The sequence below is a fragment of the Colletotrichum scovillei genome (genome assembly GCF_011075155.1).
Source record: "Colletotrichum scovillei strain TJNH1 chromosome Unknown Contig00001, whole genome shotgun sequence".
NCBI classification, from domain to species: domain Eukaryota; kingdom Fungi; phylum Ascomycota; class Sordariomycetes; order Glomerellales; family Glomerellaceae; genus Colletotrichum; species Colletotrichum scovillei.
In genome coordinates, this window is record NW_023336259.1 from 3,333,148 (window position 1) to 3,359,083 (window position 25,936).

Here is a 25,936-nt window from a genome sequence, read left to right on the forward strand (position 1 = left end):
GGTCCTGCTGAGTCAGTCGGGGGCCTTTCGGCCCACGCAAGGCATGAGCCCATCTTCCTGATTGCTCCGTCCGTCCTTCAAAGCCGACATACGAGAAAGCCTTCGAAGCTGTAAACCACCACCAATCCGAAGCCAATCGCAATTGAATCGATCAAAATGGGGTACGTGCCTTTTCAGCAGACGAGCGACCGACCGGCGGTCGACGGAAGGCTGTCGCCGTCAATCGCCGTCCATGTTGAAGTCGAGAACAATTATCATACGAGGGCATTTCTGACGTCCACACAGTATCGTCGACGCGAAGAACAAGGTCCCCGACCTCCAGAAGTTCTACCAGGCCGCCTACAAGGACCACACCCGTGTCTGGAAGATTGTATGTCGAATTGATCCTGGATCTGCGCAATTGGCGCCAGCGCCGACGGACGGACGCTGACTCAATAATCGCAGAACCCTCGCTCCCGCTGGTACATGATCCCCTACGTTACCCTTCTGTGGGGATCTCTTGGTGGTATGTTTGTTACTTGCTCGGAACCTCATTGGGACGAATACTCACATCCAGCAGCCTCCTTCTACGGCATGGGCCGCAAGGTCCTCGGCTACAACACCTACTTCGGCAAGGAATAGACGATGCTCGCGATGGATACCACCCCGTAGCGAGAGGCTCGGGACCGGACTGTATGATTCGTAGGGCGACCAATAGACCAAATGGACTTCGCTAGGCCATTCATCCTTAGTGACATGTTGACGATAACCGAGAAACGTAATGACGTCGATCGTGGGAGTTCTCTTTTTTGACTATGCCTGTCAAAATAATCAAATGGCCAACCTTTTCCCGCTCCATTCATTAGGCAGAAAAGGTCATCTAGAATACACATGCGCATCGGCACCGCAAGTAACGTCAAAATCTAGTGCTTGAGCGTCACCCAACCCTCTTGGACAGCTACAGCCGCTCCTCTCATTCATCTTTTGTTCGCAGCATCTAGTAGCCGCTGGCTCCAGGTGCCTTCTCATCCTTCTTCAGACTGATGAGGAGCTCGCGGAAGCGCTCCTTGCCGGAGCCGGAGGCGCCACCCTTAGAGCCCTTTCCGCTGACATCGACCAGCTTCGCGATTCTCTCCCAGCTCGTGCCGCCAGAGACAGTATCCTCACGGCTGGCGAGGAATTTCTCGGCATCCTTTTGCGTCTGGGCAATGCCCTTCTCCTTCTTGGCGTTGTAGTTGTTGTAGAAATCGTCAATGTTCTCTCTGGCTTCCTTAATCGTCTCCTCACGCTGCTGGGCGAATTGCTGTGCCCGCTTCTCGTTCTGCGCATCTCTCTTCTCGCGCCACTCACGGATGACCGCGGGCTCCTCTTCCTCCTCGACGAAGGCGTTGTAGCCAGAGTTGTAGTTTACGCTAGGAGCAGCGGTGATGCCAGCGCCGGGGATCTCGCCAGTGATGGCCTATGTATTTATCTGTTAGATGGTTCGTGGGGCGAAATTGTGGAATGACGAACCTCGTTCTGGGCAAGGTCTGGGAATTGCGACTCGAATGTCGACTCCTCGCTGATGACGTTTCCGCTACCTCCACCTCCAAGGAGATCATCGTCGCCCGCTCCAAAGGCGATAGCATCATCACCGGTAGCAAACTGATCGGCATCGTCGCCAAGAAGCGCCTTCTCGCGGGCAAGGAAATCGTCGGTAGATGGTTCGGCGCCGGTGTCCTTGATATCGGTTTGGGCTGAATGCGATCTGTCAGCCCGAGGAAGCACATTTGCGCTGAGACTACTTACCACCCGAATCGAAATCCTCTAGCGAAGGGAATCTGTCGGCCATTTTGATGTCTGGGTTGTGGGTTGTTGAAGAATAGGAAAGATGGACAGGTTGTCGACGTGGCTACTGGGGATCAGATGCCAAAGGACCGGTTGGGATGAAATTCCACCCAGAAATAAAGCTGTACAACCTGGTTGTCAGTGACGGAGTTTTCTTCCTGGAGACGCTTGAATGCAATCGCGGCTGTAGGCTTGCAGAAACAAGTTGAGGTGAAGTATGGAATGTAAGGTACCTTTGATACGTGATAGGGACAACGGGAGGCTACCTTGAATGGGATGTCTTGCGGTGCTTGCCGTGTGCAGTGTGTAGTAACAGGTATCCACTTTGAAGCTGTCCCCATCGGTTAGTAGAATGCGCCTCCTATGAAGTGTCACCCATGTGGTCCAAGCAGCCCCCTGTGGCTAGGAATCAAAGAGTGAGGAGAATCTATCGATATATGCATATACTGGATACTGCGAGATGAATCTCTACTTAATGCATTACTATAGAGAGCAGGAGCGACCACGTCTGAGCCATCAGCGTTGTTTTGATTCTGGTTGACCTCCGTTAACTGACTCCCATATCGCCATCTCTCTCGTCACCAGCAAAGTCCACCATTTCATCTCACTGACCAGAAGTGTCGTAATTCTGGGTCTCCAATCCATCTGTCATACTGTTTGGCCATCTGTGCAGGAGGGCTGCTAGATGCATTGATCTGGACGCTTTGCGGAAGCAGCTTTGGGAGGTCAGGTGTTTGCTACTGGGATTTCAGGCCTAGAGATTCCATTGACTGACTGATTGAATACCTTCCCATCCTTCTTTCCCTCACTCTGTCCCACCCACTCTTTCACTGCCTTGCTTCTTTCCGCTCTCTCGCCTACCTTGCCTACCTCACCACCTCGCTGGTCTAATATCGTTTGAAACTTTTTCAAGCACTACATTTCGGAGAGGTGTTTTTTTTTTCCCCAAACTTCGACAGAAGTTCTTTAAGTCATCTTCACATCAACCTTAGCGACCCAAAATTCAATTTTGGCTGGGGTTTGCTTTTTTTTATCAAAGGAAAGGGCAAGGAAACATATCCGTCCTCAGTTCGTGTTTACTTCAAGTAAAGCAATTGGGCACCTTCCCACTACCGACACCGTCGCAGAGACCACTTCCTACATATCTACAGCACCCATACTAAAATGGCGTACAACGACGATGCTGTGCTGGCAAAGCTATCGGCCCTCAATGAGAGCCATGACAGCATTGCGACTGCTGCGCAATGGATCATGTTCCATAAGTAAGCTAAGCCGATGAGTTCTGACACCCATATCTTTCTCACTTCAGTGCAAACTGACTTTGGCCTCTTCACAGGAGACATGCAGATCGCACAGTTGCCCTATGGATGCAGCGTCTTCGAGACTCATCAAGCACCAAGAGACTAAGCTTGGTCTATCTTGCAAATGGTAAGAGCCTACAAGCAGTGCAAAACCCCTGTCTTCCTGATGAGGACTCATGTATATATGAAAAGAATGATTCTTACACATTCACAGAGGTCACCCAGCAATCAAAGGCTCGGCACAAGGACGACTTCCTTGTGGCCTTTTCTCCTGTCATCGCTGAGGCGACAGCTTTAGCCTACAAGGGAGCGCCGGCTGAGATCCAGAACAAGCTCAGAAGGGTCATCGACGTCTGGAAAGACCGCTTCATTTTCGAGCCGCCGGTTCAACAGGCCATCGAACGTGGCATTGATGGTAAATATTTTCCCCACATACGACAGCAACATATACTGATGATGCTTCAGAACTCGACAAGGCTCGCGGAACCGCCAAGGCAAACTTCGCTAGTCCCGGAATTGGCGGTGGTGGTCCTTCCGTTCCCGCAGAGCTCACTCCGCTCGTCACCTCCTATACCAATGTATCGAAGCTTAACCTGCCTACTAAGACGGCTGTGAGCACCGCCAACCAGGATTTTGAAAAGGTTACCGACCCCTCGACACCTGTCCCATCGGCCCCCGTCTACGCGGCAAGACTTAATGGTCTCTTGAAGAGTTTGGCGAGTGCTGAGGGCGCTGTGGCAGAATGCGTTAAGGCCCGAAAGGGCCTCATTGGCGAGTTGGAGAAGATGCTCAGCGCAAGCCAGGAGGCACTCGCAAACGACGAGAGGCAGCATGCCGACCTGATGTCACGTAAGGCAGAGACGGAGGAGAAGAGACGTGAGATTGAGCAAGCCATTATGCGCGGACTGCCGACTCACGAGGCTTCGCAATCCCCTGGCAACGGAGCATCCAAGACCCCTGAGCCTGAGAGACCAGAAGTCGAGGCGCTTACACCTCCCCCCGTGGAGGCCTTCACGCCGCCGTCTGTAGAGGCGCTCACCCCTCCCCCTGTCCATGATGAGCCGCCTGTTCCTCACCATGCAGAAGAGGATCGCGCTCGCTCAGCATCGAGCCAGGGTTTCCAGCCTCCAGCAGCTTCGGGCATTGAGATGCTGTCAGCCCTTGCCTCGCAGTACCAATCTATCCCTGTCTCGGCAAACGGCGCGAAGAAGAGACGCCGAATCGACGGAGACGAGTTCCCTGACCTCGGAGGTGACGATGGAATCGATGCCGATGTAGCAGAAATGCTGCGTAAGGAAAGCAATGGCAGCGCGTGAATAACCAGTAGAATGCGCCACCCCGACTACTCGTTATGCCACAGATACGATATTAAGAGGTTTTGGGCAAACATGGGCATGTAGTATTATACTAGAGAGCACACAGCAGGCGTCATTAGTTCTCGCGACCAGCTACAAAGATTGGTCGAACACCCGAGGGCTCACTATGGGACAGAACCTGGGCAGTTGTGCTCTGAGTCCTAATTCGAAGCAGGCAACAACCTTTTAGGTACTGGCCATCCTTGGGAACATGGTTTGAGGTGGAAATCAGAAGAGTCGAGGCCAATCGCCAGCTCATGTTTTTATAGTATGTAAGAAACCAAGAAGCTAGGAATCACAACAAAACAGGACAAGCAATTAATTGAGCCGATTCGGTTTCTTGATGATGGTGAAGCAATACAAGGATTTGCACTTGGACCAGAGTTAAAAGCGAACTGCATCTAAGTTACTCTTTTGCCGCAAGTAGCTTATTTGCTTATTAGTGCTGTTCCCTTTGATCCTCGGCTGCTGCGGAGTGACGGCAGCATCCAGGTCGGCGAAAAGACATGCCCGGGCCGACTATCACCGAGGGACCCTGCTAAGGTCAGGTAAGTAGCGGGCAGCAGTGAGCCGTCCGCTGTCAGCATTCCTCCGGGTAAGGTACGGGCCATGTATCGAGCGCTGTAAATTTCGAGTGCAAACCGATGACGGAATCTCTCCGGTCCGTCCTTTCGTTAAACTACCTAGGTCGTGGCTGTATTCATGCGCAACCCGTCGTCGAGCTTCTTCGTATAATGGTGCACCCTCCCTCATCGCTTTCTGACTATGCGCCTCCCATGAGATAAATTCTTTTCCGATTCCATCATGGCTATGGGAGTAGTGCGATCCGCGGTGTTGCTCCCGCACCGCGCCGGGAGCTGCCCGACGACTTTGGCATCGCTGATGACAACCCTCCCCAGCCTGCGCAATACCTCGACGATACCGCCCGTACTACAACATCCTCTCCTGTCACAGATTAGAACCTTCAGCTCGAAGCCCGTTCAATCATTATCTGCGGCGCGCTCTGCTGCCATCCACCGACCTTCGCTACAACGACCCGTTCCCCTCTCCCAAAAGCCTCAACTGCCCGGTCCGATCGCGATCTTGCGCTATTTCTCGAACGGATTTTCCAAGCAACGAGACTCCCAGGCTACAACGCAAACTCCGGCTACGCGAGACGGTGACAAGGACGCGAACCAGACCGAACCCACGTCACGAGACCCGGAACAACCTGATGACTTCCAAAAGAGCGAGCGGGCTGCTAAGGCTGCTCAGGTCAACCTCAGTGCCAAGTTGTCAAAGGAGGGCAAGTCGCAAGGCGGCAAGGCCGGATTTTCCGAGATTTGGCGATTGATCAAGATTGCGCGGCCGGAGCTGCGGTGGCTGGGAATCGCCATGATCTTCCTCGTCATCTCGTCTGGAGTCACCATGTCCATCCCGTTTTCCGTCGGCAGAATCCTCGACATGGCTACCAAAGACCCTGCTGAGGACGCGCGCCTGTTTGGCCTGACCATGCCGCAATTTTTCACAGCCTTGGGTGTCATCTTGACCGTCGGAGCCATGGCCAACTTTGGACGCGTAATTCTCCTGCGTATCGTTGGCGAACGGGTCGTCGCCCGCCTGCGATCGTCCCTCTATCGGCGAACGTATGTACAGGATGCTGAGTTCTTCGATGCAAACCGAGTTGGAGACCTCATTTCGCGACTCAGTTCCGATACCGTCATTGTCGGCAAGTCAATCACCCAGAACATCAGCGATGGTCTGCGGGCTCTTTTCAGCGGAGGAGCCGGTTTCTGTGTCATGGTTTGGCTTAGTCCCAAGTTGACTGGACTTCTCCTAATCATGTTGCCGCCCGTCGCAGTCGGAGCCTTCTTCTACGGACGCGCAATCAGAAACGTGAGCAAGGGAATCCAGAAGAATCTCGGTACCTTGACGAAGATTGCCGAAGAACGCCTCGGCAACGTGAAGACGAGCCAGGCATTTGTTGGAGAGGTCCAAGAAGTTGGCCGTTACAACCGCCAGGTCAAGAAGATCTTTGCCTTGGGCAAGAAAGAATCTACAATTGCTGCCACTTTCTTCGCCTCGACGGGCTGGGCTGGTAACATGACCATCCTTGCCATGCTCATTGTTGGCGGTAACTTTGTCCGCGACGGCGCCATGACGCTAGGAGATCTGACATCTTTCATGATGTACACGGCTTTTGCAGGATCCAGTCTGTTTGGCCTTTCGTCTTTCTATTCAGAGCTGATGAAAGGAGTGGGTGCTGCCAGCCGCCTCTTCGAGCTGCAAGACCGAAAGCCCGGCATCTCACAGACAGTCGGGCTCAAGGTGAAGTCGGCACAGGGCCCTATTCGGTTCTCAAACGTTTCATTTGCCTACCCTACACGACCTGCTGTCAATATTTTCAACGATCTCAACTTTGAAATTCCTTCGGGCAGCAATGTCTGTGTTGTGGGGCCTTCCGGTGGTGGTAAATCAACCGTTGCCGGCCTGCTGTTGCGATTCTACAATCCTATCTCTGGCTCTATCACTATCAATGGCGTTGACATCTCCAAGATGAATGTCAAGTCACTGCGACGCCGCATCGGCATGGTTGCGCAGGAACCTGTCTTGTTCTCTGGCTCGATTGCCGACAACATCTCCTATGGCAAGCCTAACGCCACCCGAGCTGAAATCATCGCAGCTGCGCGGAAGGCGAATTGCAACTTTATCAGTGACCTTCCTTCTGGATTGGACACGCAGGTGGGAGCCAGAGGCTCACAACTGTCGGGAGGTCAGAAGCAGCGCATCGCCATCGCGCGAGCGTTGATCAAGGACCCCGATATTCTTATCCTCGACGAGGCTACTTCTGCCTTGGACGCCGAGTCTGAAACGCTTGTCAACGCCGCCCTTACCTCGCTTCTCAGAGGCCGAAACACGACCATTTCTATTGCTCACCGACTGTCAACTATCAAGCGGTCTGACCTGATCATTGTCCTTTCCAACAACGGCGGAGTTGCCGAAATTGGCAAGTACACAGAGCTTTCTGCCGACAAGGACAGCGCCTTTAGCAAGCTCATGGAGTGGCAGATGAGCGGCGGCGACGTTCCCGATCCTCGCTCTAGCGATAGGGCTCATATTACAGAAGAGGAAGAAATCGAATCTGACCTAGAGCGGGAGGAGGGTGAAGAGGAGGTTGAGGAGCAGCTGCAGGAGGAGACGAGGGAGAAGGAGGCACGGCGGTGAAGAATGCATATCCCACTTGATCTCTGGACAAGAGTAGGATTGCTTTGAAGGGGGTAAATGTGTGATTTTCTTGTGTTTTATATCAAAAAGGCTGCTCAAATATGAAGCAGCGGTTCGACAGCAACGGCGAATCACTTCCTACTATGGCGCAGCTCACACCGTGCTGCCGTCTTGTGTACTACAAACTATTCATCGGTTACACAGCATCATAGAATAACTCCGCTCGATCTTGATGGAGTGCTCAAATTCAATACTTTGAATACGTTTGATCGCTAGGAGTCAGAATATGAATATGATGTGTGAGGTACTCTTGGGGTTGCCAGCATCATGGTATGAGATTCTCTAGTCGTCTACCTATCTTGGAGTAGCACGGCTCCTGACACCTTGCCGGCTAGAAAAGTCTAGTTCAAAAATCTTCATTGTTCAACCTGACGCCGTTCCAAACGGCAGGTCGGCGTTCGAGTACCTGTGTCGCTGAGCCAAAAACGGACGGTGACTGGAAGGTTTCATTGGAGAAGTTGGAGTTTACAGTGAGCTCCGAGCTCCCCATGTCTGCAAGCGGAGCTCAGCTCTTTGAGTGCCATGGCCCATGGCCACAGCGCCACCACCACTACTCACCTTGGATGTCTTGAATCCGAACCCCAACAATAACACGTGAATTTCATCTCACCTCATCACTTCTCATAACCCGTGGTTCATCGTGAGAATTCCGCTATATGTTTATATTTACAATCATATAGTTGTGCGTGTAAACTGTCAACCAATCTCACAGCATCATCGTCGTCGTTATGGCCACGCAGACAGAGGGCACCTTTGAGGTGGACGGCCACAAGCTTCACAGCACAACCTGGACGGTAAGTGCAGACTCTACACTTACTCCCTTGGGCTATCCCATGACGAACAAACACCCGGGCATGGCTGACGCTGCACCATCAGCCCGAGGGCCCCATCAAGGCCAAGCTCGTCTTCGTACACGGCTTCAGCGACCACGTGGGACGGTACGACGAGCTCTTCCCCAACCTCGCCGGCCGCGGCATCCAGGTCTTTAGCTGGGACCAGCGCGGATGGGGCCGCAGCGCCGCGACCAAGTCCGATCGGGGCCTCACGGGCCCGACGTCGCGCGTCCTCGCCGACGTGGCCGCCTTTATCAAATCCAAGATCCCGTCGCCCCCTACGGACGCGCCGCTCTTTGTCATGGGCCACTCCATGGGCGGCGGTCAGGTCCTCGCGTTAGCTAGCGACCCGCAGTACCACGATCTCGTCGGCCAGGTGCGCGGCTGGCTCCTCGAGAGCCCCTTTATCGCCTTCACGCCTGGCGAGGAGCCGAGCTTCCTCAAGGTCTTCTTCGGCAAGCTCGCGAGCAAGGTTCTGCCCAAGCAGCAGCTCGTCAACGAGATCCCCGCCGAGCACCTCACGCGCGATAAAGCGGCGCAGAAGAGCATCCGCGACGACGACCTCATGCACAACACGGGCACGCTTGAGGGGCTGGCGGGCATGCTGGAGCGGACGGACCAGCTGGCGCAGAACAAGCTGACGCTGAGCGGCAACGTCAAGAGTCTCTGGCTGGGCCACGGCACCGAGGACAAGACGACGTGCTTCAACGCCAGCAAGAAGTGGTTCGGCGCGCAGACGACGATCGAGGACGGGCACCACAAGCCGTACGAGGGGGCGTATCACCAGCTGCACGCGGACCTGTGTAAGGACGAGTTCTTCAAAGATGTTGGGGATTGGATCCTCGAGAGGGCTGGAGAGCCTGCGGCGGCGAAGCCTGAGTCCAAGTTGTAGGAGACTGGACGGGCCCGCGGGATCTCTGCCTCTGCCTCTCATCCATGGAACCGGTATTTGCGTCTTGACATGTGGATTGTGTCATATGGCTGTGCTTGGAAAGGTGCAGGTTATACCTGTCCCTACGCCAGTCTCCATGCAATACCAGAGCCGAGAGGATACCGTTGGCATGGACGTTGCCGTTATTTCACAGGATCAATGTATGAGTTCCTTTTAGCAGAATAGTAATATGATCCAAGTTATTTGTCTTTTCTACTCTCACTTAGCAAGATCTCCCTGCCATGGACCGAATACATCTCAAATGATCCTTTTGATGGTCTCCTTCACAAGCCTATTGAGGTAAGGTGTACTCGTGTAAAGCGATGCCAAGGTTGCCGAGCGGGTGGGATGTGACCCGGTTCCGGTTGTGCCCGAAGCACATGAGAAACGGGGGACCCGAATCCAATGACGCCCCAGTTCCGTCAGGTCGAGGTCCCCGGGGGAGCCCTCCAGGTAACGGCTTGTTTCGAAACATAAAGTTGACCCGCATCCCCGGGATTTTCAACTTCATCTCATTCATTTCTGTACCCTACTCAGCTACGGATCGTGGATGGGGTTGTTTGGGCTACTGCTTCTGGAGTGTGTGCGACAATGCAGCAGTTCTCCACCTCTCTACTGTGTGCTGACCATCAAAGGCCGCTCTCGCTTTCTATCCCTATCGATTGGAAGAACCACGGAGCAAATTGCTTCGACCATCTGCTTTCAAATCTCTTCATTTGTCTCACAAGTCGGCTCGAAAGTCTCAGAAAGGGAACGAGTATGGTCGATGAAGTCATCGAGATCGCCAGCCAACGTACAGAATTCAAGCATTAGCTTGAACTGTCTGTTATGGCTTCCAGCACAGAGATTGTGCCGACCCCATTTCACAGCGCTCAAACACTGAGCTATCTCGCTGGGCGTTGCATACTCTATCTTCCATGCTTTCCCTTCGACATTGGTCACTAACAACCTCAAGATGAAGACCAGACAGTTCTCCATACGTCCTGAGGGCAAGTCCACCGACTTTCTCTATTGTTATGCAACATCATCTTACCATTTCGTGGCTACAATATGCTAATGCAACTAAGTCTAGACCTGTCCATCATCTCAGTCGCGTCGCTCGAGACGATAGTCTACCTCTTCTTCCTCCTCCTCCCCGTGGGCAAATGATTGGCCCACAATCATTTTTACCTCATGAACATGTTCTCTCTTTCCATGTCTAACCTCCACCTCCCCGGCACTTTTGGCGAGCTAATCAACGACACGGCAGAATAAGCAAGAGACGCCAGCGCCAGCGGGGAAGAAGCGCGCCTCACACGGCAGCAGCTCGACGACAACGCATCCCGTTGCACCCGCTATCCCCGCACATCCTGCAGCGATCCTGCCCCCAGGAGCTTGCAATTCTCCGTACCAAACATGATGTCTGTCCCATAAGCCCGCTTTCAGAGGGGTGAGAAGGTGTGGGCTTTGTTTGTCGGGTAACGACACAGGTTTCGAAGCTCTTTGAAATACCATAGGCGACATGGCCCAGACACCGAACCTCCATTCTGCATCATCCTCCATACGTCTCCTTCGCCACCCTTCTTCTTATCTCACAGCCCGTCAGCCTGGCTTATATCGATACACTGGAAAAAAGGGATTTGGGAAACGTCGTATCAACACCTTGTATCCTTTACTGCGCATAAGTTACGGTTCATAAATCTGACGCCCGCCGCCACCATGGAGCCCGATCTATCCATGAGCATCACCATGCATCCGCACCCCTTCCGGCTGCACACGCCATCCCATCTAGCAAACACCTCCCGCAGAGGCTCGATGCAACTTTCCAGCGAGGATGCCGCAGTTAACGCCTCTAGTACGGCCATAGAGGCCGCGCCTCATCATCCCGCCTCGCACGATGAGAAACACGAACCCATCGCCCGACACTCTTCTGCCGCTACCGATGTCGAAGGCCAGCCCCATTTGCGATCCGATTCGGATCCTTACGGTCTCTCCGCGGCCTTCAAGACGCCGGAGGACCTCGCCCAGATCAGAGCCAACACCTCGCGCAAACGGGACAGTCAACCCGCCTCCGACAAAGCCAGCGGTAGAACTTCGCCAAACGGCTCCTGGCGTCAGGGCCACAAGGTCCAGAAGTTCTACGAAACGCAGAACGCTGCCATCGAGCGCATGCTCAAGTCCGTCGACGAGCATGTTGCAGAGGCCCGCCAGGAAGCCGGCGACGACCAGCTGCAGTTCCGGATTGCCGTTTGGGGCTCCTTCGCCGCAAACATCCTCCTCACAGCTCTACAGCTGTACGCAGCCATCAGCACCGGCTCCCTGTCGCTCATCACCACAATGGCCGACGCCATCTTTGACCCCATGAGCAATCTGACCCTTATCCTGGCCGGCCGTGCGATCAAAAGGGTGAACCCGCGCCGCTTCCCCGCTGGCAAGGCCCGCCTTGAGACTGTCGGAAACATCGTCTTTTGCTTCCTCATGATCTCAGTCTCGCTCATCATCATCGCCTTTGCTGCGCGCGAGCTGGCTACCGAGAGAGAGTCGGCCAACGAGACAAAGGCTTTCCGCATTGAGCCAATTGTTGCCGTGTGTTGCGCCTTCGCGACCAAGTTTGTACTCTTCTTGTACTGCTTTTCCCTGCGAAACCGGTATTCTCAGGTTCGTATCCTCTGGTCCGACCACCGCAACGACTTGCTGGTGAACGGCTTCGGTATCCTCACATCTGTTGGCGGTTCAAAACTTAAGTGGTATATCGACCCAACTGGCGCCATAATATTGTCACTGATTGTATCCGGCATCTGGTTGCGAACCGCCATCGCCGAGTTTTTGCTACTCGTCGGTGTGACCGCCTCGATCGAGACCCAGCAGCTCATCACCTACGTCTGCTTGACGCACTCCCCTGCCATTCAGGGCATCGACACGGTGCGTGTCTATCACTCGGGCCCACGGCTCATCGCCGAAGTGGACATAGTCATGGACCCCGCCAACACGCTGGCCCAGACGCACGATGTGGCAGAGGCGCTGCAAGTCAAGTTGGAGAGTCTACCGGATGTGGAGCGGGCCTACGTACATATCGACTACGAGACTACACACAAGCCGGAGCATGCGTTCAAGAAGGACCTGTAAAGATGTGTAATAGTATACGCCAAAAAGTTGATAGCGAAGCTCTCACAAGAAACATTGAAGAGCATTATTATGACAGTTACACCGCAACAGAGCGCCGATGGTTCCCAATGTTCCTTCTGGGGCCGACTCAAGTGACAAGCGCTTTTCATAAACATATAACAACACCATTTCGGCTCATTAGGTTTTTGACACCAGTATGATGCGAGGGCCAGCCTCTGCGGATATACTGTGTATGGTTTATATGAACATCCGCTCCCCAGTAGTGGTATGGCAAAAGGCACAGACTCTGCTCTTGCCCACAACATCTGTATCCACTTAACGTTAGCATCCTCAGGTTGTCCTGGGCAAATGGGGGATACGCACTTTGCCACAGGGCTGTCTCGATGTCCCAAAATACTTGCTGGTGATCTCTCTGCTCGATGAGCTGCATACGGCTTATCACGCTTGCGACATTCCGGCCACTACTAAGAGACTTGAGCCACTGATCACAACAACAGCCCGGCCGAAATGTGACCAAGCGTAGCTGAAGCAGTGTCGATGAACGCAGATATTGGATAAAGGGGTCCATTCGGTGGCTCTGCGTCGCCCGTAGCCTCAGCCCGACAACAAAGTCATTGCGGCCATAGAGTATCGGGGTGGCTTCTTGTTCGATCTGCTTGCATGTCTGTAGGATCTCGACGTGAGGTTTCCTATGGGTAAGCGATACGACGCGAGGTCTCGGGCGGGGAGCCCGTAGGTAGGCGACTTGGTGCTCCGGTGGCTCAACTTTGACGTGGAGCTGGCGGCGGTTGCTCGACACGATAATGGGCTCCGGGTTGAGGAGTAGGAGCTCGTAGATGTCTAGGCGGAGCTCGTAAGGGAGACTGAAAAAGTCTGGGCGGCGCGGGCTAGGCTCCGCAGTGATTGGCCGTAATGGCTATAAGAAGTGAGTGTGTTTGAACATTATAATTGAGATTGGTTCCAGCAAGGACCGCTTCCACGAGAGAACGGACAGGGCTATGAACATGCAAAATGCTGTGAGGCCCCAATGTGGTAGGTAGGTAAATAGGTAACAGGCTCTGAGTCTGGAAGACGACCAGTCCAGTGACTGCAGGACTGAAAGTGCCGTGCCGGGTAGACCCTTGATGCAGATCATCAGCTTGAGCTGCGAGAGCTGTTGGATCCCCGCACCGAGATGCGGAGGTGGTCCACAGGGTCCTTCTTGCTTTGCCCACCTCACTGCATCCCTCAGCTCATGTGACGTTTGTGTAAAGTGTTGGGGTGAGTGAGTAGGCAAAGGTAGTGCCATGCTACTACACAGTGTAATAGAAGATGAATATCACCAGATGGTCCACACTCGTGTCCAACGTCTTCTGGCATCCCACCCCAACGATGGTGGAATGCAGATACGGAACTCGGTGATGGACAAAAGATCAGATGCAGACTCACAATGACGGCTTGTGTCTGTAGTTCTGGCTCTGACATTGACCAACCAGGACTGGGCGGGTAGATGATCTCGTCTATAGCGTATTGGTGGTGGTCATGAGCACCGGGACCTTCCATTGCGGATGACGAGTGTGATGCAGCAGTCTGTCTGCAGCATACCTAGAACTGACGGGATATTAGGCGAGCTGGGGAGGCACGTCAGGCATGCAGTGGTATGCAGTAGTAAGGCGGGGCAAAGAGTGAGAGGAAAAGGTGCCGGTGGACGGATGAGGTGAGAGAGGACCCGACGAGAGGTGATGGAGAGTTTGTGTAGATTAATCCGGCGCATGGCTCGGTTCGCGTTTCCAAGGGTCCTTTGTCTTTTTTCCTGATGGGAAGCATCTTTCTCCGATCGAGGAAGCCCCCATGTCCCGGATTGCTAGATGGGACAGCACGATAGGTCCAGTAGCCGTGGGCGAGACATGCGGGAGGGGAGGTGCAAGGAGCTTCCCGAGTTCACCTCACGTCATTTCCTTCTCCTGATAATCCTTTTTTCCCAACCTCGCAACTTCCCAATGGCAGGCAATGCGAGTCTGGGTCTCGGGGGGTAAGGAAGGCAGCCGGTAGATGCGGGGAAGCTGCGTTTATGTCATGAAACCATCCGCCCTCCATTCAACTACCTTAGACCACTACCTATAAGATGGAGGAACTACCTACTGTACGGACATGGTCCGCAGACTTTCCCAGCTTCAGGCTGACAGCTTCATTAGCTTGGAGGGTGGGGAAGGAGGGGTTGGTGACCTCTGCCCACGGGCAGTTTTCCGCCTCCGAATACCTACACTATCTGAGCGTGCTGGGTAAGGAACCTAACCCAGGTTGGATCGCCGTCATGTGGTGGTCAAAGTGCAATGCCCATTATCGGAGCAAGAAAAGGATTGAGTGATGAACCAGGATGACTGTGGCGGCTAGCAATGGTTATGCACGTAAGAACCTAGATCATCTCACGAGGGGTTCCATGGTAAGGATGTCCGAGGAAATACATCAGACGGTTTGATACTTGGCCTCTGTAAGCATGAAGATGGAATTGCTCGACTGAAATGCTCATTGAATGCCCAGCAATGGAGGGAAATTGCTGTTGAGACGAGCAAGAAGTTGAGAGGCATATCCCTTGAGAAACAGCAAGAAGCTCCGAGACGTTCAGGAAATGCGTCACGAAAGCTGAAGAGAAATATCGAGTGATTGGGGGGCTTAAAGGCACCAGAAATGGACAGGGAGGTCCAAAGTCTGAGAGAAGAAAGGGGTCTGCGTGCCAGCCTTGCCAATCTTTTTCTTCTAGAGTACTCTGCCTACATTTCAATTTCAAAAAGTTTCACTCTCTAGTTATTTTCAACAGCTCTCAGTTCTCCTACCTACTCTGATATTCTTCTACTTTGCCTCATTGTTACCCTCAAGCAAGCTTTTTCATCATAGGAGCTGGACTGTTTTTCTTCCTTGAGAAACCTTGTGCCGGGCTAGCAGAAGCTGCAGCAATGTCTCGTGCCTCCAGTTCCACTACCGTGCTGCAAGTTGTGGGACCTAAGGGCGAGTGACATATTTATATGGGACGTTCCTGACGAACCCAAGACAAGGTTGAAGGAACGAGTATCGAGCCTCGGCAAGAATGGCCTGAAATATCTGAGTCGCGTATGGCCGTTGAGCCTTCATTTCTACCTCTGGAATTCTCATATAGTAGGGGAATGGATTGAGGAACACGAACACTATACGTTTGGTTCGAGGCCCTCAACGAAGCTGAGCATCAAAGGGATATTCGTACATTGAAGTAAATGAATATGGGAATACAGGAAAGAAGACCTTTGTGAAGAGGAAAATTTCACGCCAGCGACAAGTGAGAGGTATGACCAGACCGGGGCACAGTCCGAAAAGGTGCACAAGCTCTGACCTTCCTTGGCAGCCGTTCGAGTCCATTGCTTTTCAGCGCGCGAACCTTCAAGGTGGGTTGCTCCCAAACGCGCCGGGACTAAAGGTACCTTAGCATGCAAAGACCCGCTGGAACGGCGCAATTCAAGTGCCCAAGTACCTCAGAAGCTTGCGCATCAGGTATCTTCACAGACGTCAGATGCTCCTTACCTCAGGTACGTAGATACTTTGAGTAGGTATCTTAGGTACCTCGTCGAAGCTCCTGCTTTCGCTTCCTTCTTTTCTTTACGTCCATCCTTCCATCTGCCAAAAAGAATACACGCATGCCTACCTTGGACTATTTTGCTTCGAATAGCTTATCTGGAACAAAAAGGTTCTTTCTTCCTTTAGCCCTCATCCATCTACAGCTAGAATGGCAGTTACATTATAACATCCCAGCTGTATTTGCTCAGTTGCAATTTCCGTAGCTGCAACGGCCTTGCTTGTGCAGCTTCCCAACGACCCACGCCGCCCTTTCTGTCCTATCCAAGGCCGCGAACCTCTACCTGGGTCCCCAGTCTCGCATCATCGACCTCGCTACGGAGTACGATACCAATAGCTCTGCTCTCTTTCCACTCAGGTAGAGGTAGAGATACCTGAAGCGTTGAACCAAAGCTGCTGCTAGCCCGTCTTTGTTTTTTACCGGTACGTCCCCATCAGGATGTGCGACTCTAGCTTTGCTGCACAATGACCCGAAGCTCTTGGTCTTCGTACAGGACGGAAAATGACAGGCATCGCGACTAACAACGATTTCCCGCTAATGACATGATTACGAGCCACAGACCAACCGCTTGGCTGTCTAGACCCTCTACGTCCCATTTTGCGCATGCCTCTTCGCGACAGGCGTTGACTTTGATTCACTCTCCTCACTCTGATAAACCAGTGCCGGTGACGTCCCTTTCCGGGTTTGCTCTCCTTCCTCCCGTTTTCCCACCTTTCGTCTACCTCTTCTCTCCCGCAACGTCGTCTCCCAGGTAGGTCCGGACACATGGCGGAATACGAAAGAGAACCACATCATATTGTCAGGCTCCTCCGCGGATACTTACTTACTTCTCGCATAGCCAAGGTACCCTGGCCGACATCTGCAGCGAACCCACTTCAGAGCTGCCCTCCACCTCCACGCCTCCCTCTCTCTCCGCACCAGCTCGCACCTGGACTGAACCTGGACCGGGCCTCGACTTGAACGTGGACGCACGGCTCCTCATCCCCGCCACGCCCATCCGCTGCCGTCACTTCGCAAACAACTTTTGTCGTGCCACTCAACACTTCCAACCTCCTACGAGAACACCTGTAATATACTGTTCATGGCCACTCGCTGAAAAAAACAGATCCTCTGTCGTTGTATCGTTGATCCTGCTCTTTAGTTCTGTGTCTCTCAACGCCATACACACACAATGGCGCCGCTTCGTGGAGGAGAACAGGTCTATGCGACGGTTCGTATTCCCAACCGCCATCGCAAAGCTCAGAGAGCACAGAAAAAAAAAAGTAAACAAAGAGCTGACAGCCACTTTCGTATAGCTTCTGTTGAACGACACATACCTTCCAGGTTAGTTTCTGGACCTCGATCTACTTTTCAAAGCTTTGCTGACCATTTCGTAACCAGGCGCATTGGTTCTTGCTCATTCTCTCCGCGATGCCGGCACTTCGAAACAGCTGGTCGTGCTCGTCACGCTCGATACCGTATCTGCCGAGGTTATCACAGAACTCAAGGTGAGCTCGCGACAACTTTGGGGCCAATTGATCTCTCCATACAACGTACTGATGCCTCCCCGTTGCAGGCTGTCTACGATCATGTCATACCCGTGCCGCGCATTCGCAATGCTCGACCAGCGAACTTGTACCTCATGAACCGGCCTGATCTCCATTCGGCCTTCACCAAAGTCAACCTCTGGCGCCAGACTCAATTTTCCAAAATTGTCTACATCGATGCCGATGTCGTCGCCTACCGAGCTCCTGACGAACTGTTCGACATTGCCGCGCCCTTCTCTGCCGCACCCGATATCGGATGGCCGGATCTTTTCAACACTGGTGTAATGGTTTTGAGCCCCAACATGGGAGACTACTATGCTCTCATGGCGATGGCGGAGAGGGGCATTTCTTTCGATGGTGCCGACCAAGGTCTCCTCAATATGCACTTCAAGAATACGTACAACCGCATCAGCTTCACCTACAATGTCACACCCTCGGCGCATTACCAGTACGTGCCTGCGTACCGACACTTCCAGTCCAGCATCAACATGGTGCATTTTATTGGCCCCGATAAGCCGTGGTTCCAAGGTCGACAAGCGAGCAAAGGAGATTCGCCATTCGAAGACATGATTGGAAGGTGGTGGGCCGTTTACGACCGGCATTACAGAGTTGCCGTGTGTCTCCCAACGTGGTTTTCTTTCTTGCAGAACAAGAGCTTACGTATCCACAGGAAACAGCACCTGCTCCGCCACAAGAGCAGCAGCCACAGGTTCAGGAGGAGCATCCTCCTGTTCAGCAGCAGCAGACACATCAAGAACAGCAGGTTCCTGAGATTGTACAGTATTTTACTAAAGGAGAATTCCAGCCGCAAGCTACGCAAGCAGCATCAACGGGTGAGCATTTTCACGCGGCGGAAACGCCCCGTAGCCACGGTGGCACACACTACCAGACGGCGCCCCCTTCCTCGGGTCATCCGGCTCATGGCCCTTCCCACCATGATGCTCACGATGCTGGCTCTTCCCAGCCATGTGTTCATCACGAACAGCCCCATCATGGTCAAGGATCCCAGCCTGAGATCGCGTATCAGGCTGGCCATTCGTTACCCCCTTCGAGCGATTCATTTGGTGCTTTTGCTGGAACGCAAGCTGAGGCTCGATCAGAGCAGATTTCAGCACATGAGGGGCGGGGTGAATCAGTACCAGTGGAGCAACCAAGAGAGCCAACTCCTCCGCCAGCATGGGACGCTCAGAGGTTCGTCAATGATATGGCTTACTAGCTCTTTCTTCTGATACTAACTTGATACCAGACAACCCCCACCGGCAGATTCAAGACCAGAGGCACTCAACTTCCCTTCACAGACGTATGAGATGTCTCAGGACCCCGCTCCATTTGTGCCCCCCCAACGATACCCGAGTCCCCCAAGAAACATGTGGTATGAGGTTCCGAAGGACAAGCCAACGCAGAAGCCTCGTCACCTCTTCCCGTGGGAGATCAACCAACCCAAGCCGACCAGAGTCTTCACTGCGGATTTGGCCGAGCCGGAAGCCGAAGAATCTTCGAGCACGCCGACTGGTGAGCACGCGGCGTCTTTCACGGCGTCTTCCACATCCCAGGCTCCCGCTGAGCCGTCTCTTTTAGGATCATCGACGACTGGTCAAAAGAGCGAGCCCAGCACCCCAGCCACTCCAACTATCAAAGTCAGCCCGTCGGACCCTTGGACCGCTTTTACACGTACGAATGCTTGGGATGAAGTACCCGAAATCGAGCGTTACGTCGAGGGTCTCCAGAAGCATCGTCGTGGGAAGAGCCAGGGCTCGGTGGGAATCTCTGATGGAAAGACAGCAAAGGAGCATGGGCTCAAGCTCACAGACTTCCCTAGCGTAGTCGACAGACCTAGTCTTCCAGTCACTCCTGCACCTATCCGTCGGCCAAAGTTCTGGGGCGGTGGCCCCAAACCTGGCGACGGAGAGGATGATGAGGAGCTGCCGGTCGCCCAGGGCGTGCCGCCGCAGACTGACTGGGTATGTGTGCATGGAATTCGGTGGACTCCCGCAGACTGTCTTTGCGAATATACTAACCTGCCCTTGCGCCCCAAGGACCCTTCTGCACAGCTTCAGGAATTGGCTAAGCAGCAGTCAGAGGCTTTGTTGAAGAAGCTCGGTGGTGGTGAAGGTGGACCCGAGGGTGTGAGTCGAGAGATCCCGAAACGTTCCTTGCCGTTCGGCTCGGAGAGAGTGTTTCCACCTACTTATGTTGCGCAGTCGTCTAAAGGAGTAGTACTCAGTCCGCAGCCGGTGAAAGGCAGCGCGACTACGAGTGTTTTGCGCAATCTGGGTGGTGAGCAGGCACAGATCCAAGAGCCGGCGTATCAAGGTCCGGGTACCGCCTGGGAGAGAGGAGAGGGTGCTCCCTTGTGGGAGACGCCTGCACTTCCTACAGAGGAACAGCGCGATGTGCTTGACACATAATGGGTAATGAAGCATGGGACTCCTGTCTAATAATTACATCATACAGCAGCAGTATTTTAGGCTTACGAAGGATGGATCTGGTGGCATATGGCATGGAAAGGGGGAGCTTCATTGTATTATATTGGTGGCGATGTTTCCGAGGTGCCGTCCATTTCATTTGCGGGGCGTGAAGGTCATAATGTCGGGACGAAGAATGGCGAGTCGGATTCGATGAATTGGTATATATACATATCTTGTCAATAACCCTGCTTGCGTAGGCAATATGTTTTATCATCTCGCCAGTTCAAGGATTGCGTCTAGACGTGTTTCTTCCCCTATGTCAAACATTTCGGTTTTCGAGGGAAAAGCTTCGGGAAAAGCTTCGGGAAAAGCTTCGGGAAAAGCTATCAAATTCCAAACATCAATCATGCAGTTGTCTCATGTCGATTCATAGTCATCAGGTGTACGAACTACGTTGGACAAATGATCAGTTTATCATCAAGTTGTTTGAAGCCAGCACACAGGTGACATACTCAGTCATGATGCCTAATACGATGGACAGCAAACGATTACTCGAAGAGCGCTTATCTCGCGTACTTAATATTCGCTAGTAATCCTACAGAAAATTGGTATGATTTTTACACCTCAACCAAAAGAATACCGCCCCAAACGCCACGTAATGCCTGCTCCTTGGCCGTATTTATTCGTCGTCGTCAACGGCTTCCTCGACCGTGACAGCCTTGGCCTTGCCCTTGCTACTACTACCGCCTTCCCCCTCGGCACTTCCCTCGGCCACCGCGGGGGCCGTGGCGGACGTCTTCTCTGGCGAGCTTCTAGGCGCGTCCTCATCGTATCTCGGGGGCTCATCGATAGACGTCTCCGATGGGGCGTTGTTGCCCAATCCCGCCATACCACGTCCGTTGCCGAACAGCTGGTTCGCTCCGCCCCAATTAGGTAGCACCGGGTTCGGGGCAAGGACCGGCGGCGGGTCGGTCTGATTCGTGGAGACATCATGACCAGAGCCAACGGGCTCCTGTCTTTGCTCGTGGGTGGTAGAGCGCGTTGAGAAATCATTCGCAGCAGCGTGAGTTGAGTCGGCATCCTGGGTCGCGCCAACGATTGGAGCTTGCGGGACAGGCGCCTCTGAAGGCTGGGCTGTCTCGCCCGACGCCGACAAGGGCCTCTCGGGGAAGGGCTGAGACCCGGGGGCGCCTTCTATCCGCTGAAGAGGAAGAAGTGACCATCCAGGTGGGATCACTACGCCTTCTGGGAGCTCAGAACTGCCGGCCGGAATTGCGTTGGAGTGGTTTGCGGCTCCATGCCGTGTCACCACTGGGCCGTTCACACGCAGGGTATGATGGATGGGCACTTGCGATAACGACATTGCCGGAAGTGGCATCTGCTGTGGCTGGCCCAGGTTGAACACCGGCGGGGTCGGTCCAGGATTCTGGGGTACGTTTTGGGCCTGTTCTGTAAGCTGCTGCAGCTGGCGAATACGGCTCAGCTCTGCTGTAAGAAGATGTAGTGTCTGCAGTTCCTGGTGCATGCTCTGAAGAGTTGACCATTCACGCTGTATCATCTGCTCGAGCTGTTGAATCTGCTGCCGGATAGCTGGCATGTTGTTCCCACCTGGCGTTTGTGCAGCGGGCGTAAAAGGGCCAGCAGGACCCCCCTGAGCGAAGGGTGTAGGGATGGCCTCCTGGGGAACGCCCATTTGCTGTGCCAACTGCTGCATGTTCTCGCCCTGGGCGAAACCGAGGCGGAGAGGGCCAAGCTGGAAGACTCGCGCTGCGCCGTTTCGGGGCGGTTGCTGAGCTGGTTGGCCGCCGGGAGCGGCGCCTGGTGCATGGTTCGCAGGCGGTTGCTGACCAGGTGGGACGGCAGGCGCAGCTCCGAGACCGCCGAGACCAATTCTAGCGAACATCGCGTCCCGATTCTGCGGTGCGGCGCCGTTATTGTTGTTGTTCGTAATGACAACAGGGCTTCGGCAGGTAGGACAGACTTGTTGACGCTCAAGCCAACTCTTGAGGCATCCAAAGTGTAGAATATGTCCACACGGAAGCTTCTTGGGTCGCACACGTTCGACGGCCCCGTTGCTTGGGTCCCAGGGACGCATCTCCTCTCGGCAGATGATACACGTATCCTCCCGTCCCAAATCTTCCTCGGTAGCGTCAGGATACTTGTTCATGTCTTCGACAGCCTTGCGGTAGCGCCAGAGCGCTGAACCCCTCTTGATGACAGATCTGGCTGTCATGAAAAGGTCACGCATGATGTGGATCGGCAAGCCGTAGAATGTGAGCAAGATACCGAAGAACACTAGGTAGATGGCCAGTTTCACACAATCTGGATACGGTCAGAGCATGGCCACGGCCGCAGAGATTCGGTGTAACTTACCAGCGAAAAGGTCCAGGATCAGGATCCACTGACCCTTCGCCTCCCATCCAGGAACCTCAATGTCCATTTCATCAATGTCCTCCTCGCGAGGCAGCTCGGGCTGATCCTCACCCGCACCGTCTTGTTCGCGCTGTCGGATGAGCTCCTCGCGCTCCTCGCGAACTTGTCTTCGTCGCTCCTCCAGGCGCAATCTCGTTTGCGTCTTGACAATGTTCTGCTCCATCACTGACACCAAATACCGAATTCCGGTTCGTGCTGAGCATGTTGCCAGAACAGCGAATTCGAAGAGGAACATGACCATCATGTTAGGACGTGCTTGTTGGATGACTGTAGAGACAGTGTATCGAAGGAGCCAAGTGTCGTATACCAAGCTTAAGAGAAGTGACAAGCTGAGCCTAATGTGGAAGAGACCCGGGTTCGCAGGAGGCTGTTGCTCGAGAACCTCAACGCGGCCATCTCCAATCCAGCCCCAGACCTTGCCTGTCACCAGTGCGGTGAACATGACGAGGAACCACGCGCCAATCTCCTCCCGGAATATCGTCATCGCGAGGCATGTTTCGGTAATAGCGAACCAGGCTTTTTCGGAAAGTTGCTCGACTTCAACTTGTCGCAGCGGGCCATACAAGAGTCGTTGCAGGCCGTATATCAGGGTACCGTAGATGAGGTAAATGAAGTTGACCAGGACCTGAGGGCACTAATTAGCTTCGGTTGCGGCGGGATCACGAGGAAGGCCAGATAACGCACCAATAAGCAGAAGTTGCTCTGCGCGAGGTAGACCATGGCCGAGTAAAAGTTGGCTCGTTGGTGGAAGGCTGATACGACGACCGAGGCCGCCAGGGCCGTGGAAACCTATGTCTCTGGGTCAGCAAGTTACAGCTCCGAGATGGCCAGGCGTGTCTGGCGGAGACGGAGCTATGCCAACGGAGCTTGTTCGATAGCTCCAACAGCATCACTTACCCCTGCGTACCACGCGAGCCTCATCTTGACTTTTGATGGGCTGTTAGCACGGGAATTGGTGATGTGGAGTGAGGGAAGCCCTCAGGTGCCCATGTTGTTGATGCAGGCCAAAGAAAGTCCGGATGCGCGGTGTTGGCGTGGTAGTACGTCTCTTTCGGAGGCCGTAGTTGATGCCACGTTAATGACAAGCATCCACTTGCTGCGGTGGATTACCTGAGCAGAGCAGTGACGCCACAGTATCCAACTACCTCAACGCAGTAGCGCGGGAAGGTTGGAGGTGGAGCACGTGATGGTTCGTTACACAAGGCACTCGAATCGGGGTTACATTAAGCCGACTCCGGGCACGGTTCGAACGACAGGCCGGCCCCGCCGTTCCTTATCTGGCTCACTGAGCCCCCGATAAGGATGACAGTGGTCGTCTTCCGCGATGAGTTGGACGACGCTCTTCTCATGTCCGCTTGAGAACGGATAGTTCTTGCCAAAGGAGACGCCGGAGTCGTTTCCCATCTCCATGCTGAGGAATTTGAAGTGGTTTTCTGGAAAGTTATCTGTCTGCCTTGGTAAATGCGACAATGACAACTTGGTCGTAAACCTCACTTTTCTGCCTCCCTCGTGCTTCATTCATGGTCACAATGACAGCTGCATTGATGCCCATTGCTACTCCGGCGCTTCTTACGTCGCTAAGGAATCAGCCACATGTTCCCAAGCATGCTTGGTATTTCATTGCTGCTACGACTCTGACCATACTGAATCGGCCAGATGAGATACCGCAAGTCTACAATCATGTCATGAAACACGGCCTCGGTCCTGATGATGTGAAGCCGGGCCCGGAGGAACAGCTCACAATTTTGAGGAAGCTACGTGAAGCACTCGTCAAGGCTTCTGCAGTTGGGGGCCTGCCCAAGGTACCGATTTCATACTGTATCTCTCTATTGAAAACAGTCACTGACATGAAGTAGACCATCAATTCTCTCATGGAGTTGAAGAAAGTGACACCGGAGCACCTACTGGATGAGCCGCAAGGTGCGAATGATCCGCTTTCTTCATCGCCAACTGCACGGCATGTGGACATACATCACACGCCCTCTTCCAAGATCTTGCAGCGCGGCCAGGGCTTCTGGGATAACATCTACGGCAAGATATCGAGACGGGTAATGAGTCAGATGGACCGCTCGGGCACGGAAGACCTCGGTTTGACCGCCCGGCTGATGTATGGGTACATACTCAGCAATACCAACGTTTTGTCTCCAGTAGAGACATCCTACGTTCTCATTGCCGGGCTGATACCGCAGGATGTGAATCCTCAGCTAAAGGGTCATCTCAAAGGCGCTCTCAACGGCGGCGCATCTGCCGAGGAGGTGAGGGCTGTGAGAGGCATCGTCATGGACATATGCAAAGCTTCAGGCATGAGCCAACTCGGTGATGGTGTACCTGGTGGATGGGGCTGGCGAAGCGAGGTTGCAACTGTATGATGGCTATGTATGCTACAAGGCGAGATAGACGGGGCGACGGTATGGCAGTGAAGACTATCTCGATATAGAGACTTTAGAGTGGCTAAGTCACATCAAGTGACAGCGTGTGACAGTAAAAAAGCCCTCACGAGGCTTCCCAGCACCGAGGAAAGCCTCGTGGTAGGCAGAATGATATGCTTCCTGCAACACATCACACATCGCGATACTGGGGATGAGGCTCGGCGGGCAATCAAGAGGTTCCGCCGCGGTCACAATTCCGCAATAGACGAGGCCGGAAGCGATACACTTAGCGACGAGAGCACGGCGAAGATTGACTGGCCCACAAACGCTGGCACCCAAGTGTTCGAGTTGAGTTATGATATTTGTGTTCCCGTGATATGATAGACCGTAGTACGAACGGAGCCAGCTGCCGCGCTGCAGGGCATGGGGGTCAGTCGTGGACGGTGGCCCTGCCCTGCCTGCATTGCATACATACATCACCCATACACACTCACATACGGCCGTAGGCAAGCTTCTTGGATACGGACGGGGGGGTTCTCATGGATACCTATTGAAACCCGTTGTATAGAGCCTTGTCCCTCTCCAAGCGAACCAGCTGTCAGCATGGGGAAGAGATACCTGGCTGCTACGGGCTCCCTATGTCGTGCAACCCTCCCCCATCCCCAAAGATTGGCGCTGGGTTTCCGGGCCACACAATGGGTTCGCGCCGTGGAGATCAGTACATCGCGTACAGCAGCATACTCTGTAGGGAAGGTCGTAGCTTGACCGGGATGGTGGGCTGCCAAGCTAACTCTACCCATGAACACCAACCACACGCATAGTGTATACACACCCATGAAAGGAGTTGAGGGCATCACCAGCAGCTCCGACGCCGAAGTCCGAGGAGTGCGATTGATACACACACCAAGATTCGCGCCCCAAGCCGGATACGGCCACTGGATGCAACAGCACCATCATCCCAGGCATTTTCCCTCTTGAGAATGGCACCCCTAGAGCCCCTGCATTTCTGTCTGTCCGTGGCT

General features: G+C 53.8%; 10 protein-coding genes across 10 annotated transcripts; 7 read left to right on the top strand and 3 right to left on the bottom strand.

Annotated features, from left to right (window-relative positions):
- Window positions 1–156: 156 nt before the first annotated feature.
- On the top strand, window positions 157–621 carry HER10_EVM0006734 (uncharacterized protein; the record flags this gene model as incomplete). Its single annotated transcript, XM_035476312.1, has 4 exons — window positions 157–161; window positions 286–370; window positions 445–505; window positions 560–621. 4 exons carry the CDS (start codon window positions 157–159, stop codon window positions 619–621), a joined length of 213 nt encoding a protein of 70 aa, XP_035338483.1.
- A 355-nt stretch (window positions 622–976) lies between these two features.
- On the bottom strand, window positions 977–1,810 carry HER10_EVM0012273 (clathrin light chain; the record flags this gene model as incomplete). The annotated part of the gene is made up of 3 exons (XM_035481671.1): window positions 977–1,438; window positions 1,492–1,715; window positions 1,768–1,810. 3 exons carry the CDS (start codon window positions 1,808–1,810, stop codon window positions 977–979), a joined length of 729 nt encoding a protein of 242 aa, XP_035338990.1.
- Window positions 1,811–2,337: 527 nt separating this feature from the next.
- HER10_EVM0006535 (uncharacterized protein) lies at window positions 2,338–4,772 on the top strand. Its single transcript, XM_035476118.1, has 4 exons — window positions 2,338–3,068; window positions 3,143–3,234; window positions 3,322–3,522; window positions 3,573–4,772. Exons 1-4 carry the CDS (start codon window positions 2,971–2,973, stop codon window positions 4,421–4,423), a joined length of 1,242 nt encoding a protein of 413 aa, XP_035338459.1. The 5' UTR covers window positions 2,338–2,970; the 3' UTR covers window positions 4,424–4,772.
- Window positions 4,773–5,073: 301 nt separating this feature from the next.
- Window positions 5,074–7,905, top strand: HER10_EVM0011253 (ABC transporter). The gene has a single exon (XM_035480689.1). The coding sequence runs from the start codon at window positions 5,267–5,269 to the stop codon at window positions 7,664–7,666; it is 2,400 nt and encodes a 799-aa protein (XP_035338900.1). The 5' UTR covers window positions 5,074–5,266; the 3' UTR covers window positions 7,667–7,905.
- A 403-nt stretch (window positions 7,906–8,308) lies between these two features.
- HER10_EVM0001267 (hydrolase) lies at window positions 8,309–9,706 on the top strand. The gene is made up of 2 exons (XM_035471022.1): window positions 8,309–8,520; window positions 8,603–9,706. The coding sequence occupies exons 1-2, from the start codon at window positions 8,455–8,457 to the stop codon at window positions 9,449–9,451; spliced, it is 915 nt and encodes a 304-aa protein (XP_035337971.1). The 5' UTR covers window positions 8,309–8,454; the 3' UTR covers window positions 9,452–9,706.
- Window positions 9,707–10,020: 314 nt separating this feature from the next.
- Window positions 10,021–14,046, top strand: HER10_EVM0006690 (cation efflux family protein). The gene has a single exon (XM_035476269.1). It carries the CDS (start codon window positions 11,189–11,191, stop codon window positions 12,593–12,595), a length of 1,407 nt encoding a protein of 468 aa, XP_035338476.1. The 5' UTR covers window positions 10,021–11,188; the 3' UTR covers window positions 12,596–14,046.
- HER10_EVM0003349 (uncharacterized protein) lies at window positions 12,833–14,137 on the bottom strand (the record flags this gene model as incomplete). The annotated part of the gene is made up of 3 exons (XM_035473029.1): window positions 12,833–12,900; window positions 12,959–13,511; window positions 14,024–14,137. 3 exons carry the CDS (start codon window positions 14,135–14,137, stop codon window positions 12,833–12,835), a joined length of 735 nt encoding a protein of 244 aa, XP_035338168.1.
- Window positions 14,138–16,212: 2,075 nt separating this feature from the next.
- HER10_EVM0001726 (glycosyl transferase family 8) lies at window positions 16,213–20,370 on the top strand. The gene is made up of 6 exons (XM_035482869.1): window positions 16,213–17,388; window positions 17,474–17,501; window positions 17,559–17,665; window positions 17,734–18,318; window positions 18,375–18,895; window positions 18,951–20,370. The coding sequence occupies exons 1-6, from the start codon at window positions 17,350–17,352 to the stop codon at window positions 20,110–20,112; spliced, it is 2,442 nt and encodes an 813-aa protein (XP_035338012.1). The 5' UTR covers window positions 16,213–17,349; the 3' UTR covers window positions 20,113–20,370.
- Window positions 20,371–20,791: 421 nt separating this feature from the next.
- HER10_EVM0001123 (uncharacterized protein) lies at window positions 20,792–23,466 on the bottom strand (the record flags this gene model as incomplete). The annotated part of the gene is made up of 4 exons (XM_035470881.1): window positions 20,792–22,434; window positions 22,486–23,170; window positions 23,230–23,334; window positions 23,443–23,466. 4 exons carry the CDS (start codon window positions 23,464–23,466, stop codon window positions 20,792–20,794), a joined length of 2,457 nt encoding a protein of 818 aa, XP_035337956.1.
- A 608-nt stretch (window positions 23,467–24,074) lies between these two features.
- Window positions 24,075–24,914, top strand: HER10_EVM0004554 (carboxymuconolactone decarboxylase; the record flags this gene model as incomplete). Its single annotated transcript, XM_035474195.1, has 3 exons — window positions 24,075–24,347; window positions 24,402–24,707; window positions 24,750–24,914. 3 exons carry the CDS (start codon window positions 24,075–24,077, stop codon window positions 24,912–24,914), a joined length of 744 nt encoding a protein of 247 aa, XP_035338278.1.
- Window positions 24,915–25,936: the final 1,022 nt, after the last annotated feature.